The 4,169-nt window shown below is 59.5% G+C and overlaps 1 protein-coding gene across 1 annotated transcript; it reads left to right on the forward strand.

Annotated features, from left to right (window-relative positions):
- Positions 1-314: 314 nt before the first annotated feature.
- On the forward strand, positions 315-4,160 carry LOC144591499 (zinc finger Y-chromosomal protein 1-like; the record flags this gene model as incomplete). Its single annotated transcript, XM_078395631.1, has 2 exons — positions 315-961; positions 3,120-4,160. Coding segments are annotated over exons 1-2 (1,681 nt in total), but the record flags the coding sequence as incomplete, so codon positions are not given.
- Positions 4,161-4,169: the final 9 nt, after the last annotated feature.

Below are 4,169 nucleotides of genomic sequence, written 5' to 3' on the forward strand. Positions count from 1 at the left end.
CTCTCCTCTCTCTCTCTCTCTCTCTCTCTCTAACAAAATATTAACTCTCACTCTCTCTTCCTCTCTAACATAATGTTTTCTCTCTCTCTCTCTCTCTCTCTCTCCCCCCCCGTCTCTGGAGCCTAAACTTTAGGCCCAAAATGCGTCAACTCTTAAATCTCTCTATCTCTTTCTCTCTCCCTCTCTCTCTCCCTCTCTCTCTCCCTCTCTCTCTCCCTCTCTCTCTCTCTCTCTCTCTCTCCCTCTAACAATATTTTCTCCCTCTCTCTCTCTCTAACATAATATTAACTCCATCTCTCTCTCTCTTTAGGATGAAACAAGATGGACGCCGCTCCAAACAAGATGGCCGCTGCTCCAAACAAGATGGCCTCTGCTCCAAACAAGATGGCCGCTGCTCCAAACAAGATGGCCGCCGCTCCAAACAAATTGTCCTCCTGGCCAAATAAGATGGCCACTGCTCCAAACAAGATGGCCTCTTGGCCAAACAAGATGGCCTCCTGGCCAAACAAGATGGCCGCTGCCCCAAACCTCCGCTGCCCGGACTGCGGCCGCCGTTTCCGCCGGGCCTGGACCCTTCACTGGCACCGCCTCTCCCACGGCCCCCGCCAATCATTCATCTGCAACCTCTGTGGCCTCTCCTTCCGCCATTTTGCCCTCCTCTCCCGCCACCGCTGCTCGGAGAAGGAGGGGGAGGGGGACGGGGAGGGGCCCAGCAAGGCCCCGGGCTTCTGCCAGGTCTGCGGGAGAGGCTTCCCCTCGGCCCAGGCCCTCGGCGGCCATATTTGTGACCCGGTGAGGCCATATTGTTGCCCGCTCTGCCCGAAACGCTTTGCAACCCCCTGGTATCTCCAGAAACATCGCCGTAGACACACCAGGCCTTCCAGCTTCGCCTGCGTGGACTGCGGGAAGGCCTTTAAGGAGAGGTACGAGCTGGTCAGGCATCGTCTGGTTCACGATCCAGGTAGGCCTCACTGCCGGCTGCGTTTTGCGACCTTCCTCGACATCCCGCTGGCTTCGGAACCGACGCTAGGCCCAAAATTCTCCCAGGCCGATCCCATAATCTCCCACAGGCTTCTGAACTGCCGCTAGGCCCGGAATTCGTCCAGGCCCGATCACATGTACTCCCACAGGCTTCTCGGTTGCCACTAGGCCCGGAATTCCCCAAGGCCCGATTCCAGGATTTCTGCCAGGTTTCTGTGCATTTATTAGGCCCGGAATTCTCCCAGGCTTCTGAACTGTCGCTAGGCCCGGAATACTCCCAGGCTCCCACAATCCCACAAACTTCCACAGGCTTCTGAATTGTCGCTAGGCCTCAGATTCTCCCAGGCCCGATCCCACAATCTCCCGCAGGCTTCTCTGCTGTCATTAGGCCCCAGAATTCTTCCAGGCCTGATCCCACGGACTTCCGCAGGCTTCTGAACTGTCGCTAGGCCTCAGATTCTCCCAGGCCCGATCCCACAATCTCCCGCAGTCTTCTCGGCTGTCATTAGGCCCCAGAATTCTCCCAGGCCTGATCCCACGGACTTCCGCAGGCTTCTGAACTGTCGCTAGGCTCAGAATTCTCCCAGGCCGGATCCCACAAACTCCCGCAGGCTTCTAGACTCCCGCTAGGCCTGGAATTTATCCAGGCCCAACCCCACGAGCTGTGCCAGGCTTCTGAGCAATTATTAGGCCCCAAATTCTCCCAGGCTTCTGATCTGTAGCTAGGCCCGGAATTCATCCAGGCTCGATCCCACGATCTGTGCCAAGCTACTGAGCAATTATTACGCCGCAAATTCTCCCAGGCCGATCCCACAAACTCCCGCAGGCTTCTGGGCTCCCGCAAGGCCCCGATTTCTCCCAGGCCCGATGACACAAACTCCCACAGGCTTCTGAACTGTCACTAGGCCCGGAATTCATCCAGGCTCGACCCCAGGAGTTCTGCCAGGCTTCTGAGCAATTATTAGGCCCCAAATTCTCCCAGGCTCGATCCCACAAACTCCCGCAGGCTTCTAGGTTCCCGCTAGGCCCCGAATTCTACCAGGCTCGATCCCACAAGCCGTGCCAGGCTTCTGAGCATTCATTAGGCCCCAAATTCTCCCAGGCTTCTGATCTGTAGCTAGGCCCAGAATTCGTCCAAGCCCGATCCCATGTACTCCCACAGGCTTCTCGGTTGCCACTAGGCCCGGAATTCTCCCAGGCCCGATCCCACGGACTTCCGCAGGCTTCTACGCTCTCTCAAGGCCCGGAATGCTCCCAAGCCCGATCCCACTAGCTTTGCCAGGATTCTGAACAATTATTAGGCTCCAAATTCTCCCAGGCTTCTGAACTATCACTAGGCACGGAATTCTCCCAGGCTCGATCCCAAAAACTCCCGCAGGCTTCTAGGCTCCCGCAAGGCCCCGATTTCTCCCAGGCCCGATGACACAAACTCCCACAGGCCTCTGAAATGTCACTAGGCCCAGAATTCATCCAGGCTCGACCCCAGGAGTTCTGCCAGGCTTCTGAGCAATTATTAGGCCCCAAATTCTCCCAGGCTCGATCCCACAAACTCCTGCTGGTTTCTCGGCTGTCACTAGGCCCGGAATTCTCCCAGGCCAATCGCATAATCTCCCGCAGGCTTCTGAACTGTCGCTAGGCCTGGAATTCTCTCTCTCTCTAACAATATATTCTCTCTCTCTCTCTCTCTCTCTCTCTCCTTTTCTACACAATATTAACTCTCCCTCTCGCCCTCGCCTCTGGAGCCTAAAATGCATCAATTCTCTCTCTCTCTCTCTCTCTCTCTCTCTCTCTCTCTCTCTCTCTCTCTCTCTCTCTCTCTCTCTCTCTCTCTCTCTCTCTCTGTCTCTGTCTCTCTCTCTCTCTCTCTCTCTCTCTCTCTCTCTGTCTCTCTCTCTCTCTCTCTCTCTCCCTCTCCCTTCTCGTTTCTGGAGCATAAAATTTAGGCCCAAAATGCGTCAACCTCTCTCCTCCTCGCCTCTGGAGCCTAAAATGTAGGCCCGAAATGCGTCAACTCTTGAACCTCTCTCTCTCTCCCCCTTGCCTCTGAAGCCTCAAATTTAGGCCCGAAATGTGTCAACTCTTAACTCTCTCTCTCTCTCTCCCTCTCCCTCTCCCCCCTTCTCTCCCTCCTGTCTCAGGCCGTGCCCACCACTGTCCCGTGTGCCAGCTGCGTTTTGCCCGCGCCCGTGGCCTGGCGCTCCACCTGCGCGGCTCCCACGGCCCCCCCCGCCGCAAGCCCTTCCGCTGCCGGGTGTGCGGGAAAGGCTACAGCCGCTCGGCCCACCTGGCGCGACACGTTTACGGGCACACCGGGGAGAGGCCCTACCCCTGCCCGGCCTGCGGGAAGGCCTTCCGCGACCCGGGGACCCTCCGGAAGCATCGCAAGCACCACTGCGGGCCGAAATCAGGCTCCTTGACCGTCGCTAGGCCCGAAACCGCTGACGGCACCCCGAAGTGCGCGGTTTGCGGGCAAAACTTCGCCGACCGCGCGGCCCTGGCCCACCACCACGTCCTGGGCCACCAGGCGGGCGGCCCCTTCCACTGCGCCCTCTGCCGCCTGACGTTCGAAGCCTCGGGCCTACTCCAGGAGCACCGGCAGACCCGTCACGCGGAGGGGTGCGTGCGCGGGGCCTACGAGTGCAGGGAGTGCGGGCGCACGTACAGCCGGGCCTCCCACCTCATCCGCCACCAGCGGTCCCACACCGACGAGCGGCCATTTAGCTGCCCGGCCTGCGGGAAAGGCTTCGTCAGCTCCTACGAGCTGCTCCGCCACCGTTTGACGCACACCGACGAGGCTCCCTACGCCTGCCCGCTGTGTGACAAGGCCTTCAAGAGGCCGCACTACCTGGCCCAGCACCAGCACACGCACACCGACTCCACCCCATTCACGTGCACGTTGTGCGGGAAGGCCTTCAAGATCGCGTCCTACCTCCTGAAGCATCAGAGCCGCCACCGGGCCCGCCCCGACCCGCCACTCCTGCGAGGTTTGCGGCAAGGTCTTTCTCTACCCGTACGAGCTGGCGCGTCACGGGCACACGCACTCCAAGCGCGCCCCCTTCGCCTGCCGGGACTGCGGGCAGGCGTTCAAGGCCCCCTCGGGCCTGCGGGGCCATCAGGCGCGCAACTGCCCGGCTTCCAAGGCCACGCAGGATGTCCAGGATCTCCCACCTGGGCCGGAAGTCCGGGAA

This window comes from Rhinoraja longicauda, unplaced genomic scaffold (assembly GCF_053455715.1).
Source record: "Rhinoraja longicauda isolate Sanriku21f unplaced genomic scaffold, sRhiLon1.1 Scf001077, whole genome shotgun sequence".
Lineage (NCBI taxonomy): Eukaryota > Metazoa > Chordata > Chondrichthyes > Rajiformes > Arhynchobatidae > Rhinoraja > Rhinoraja longicauda.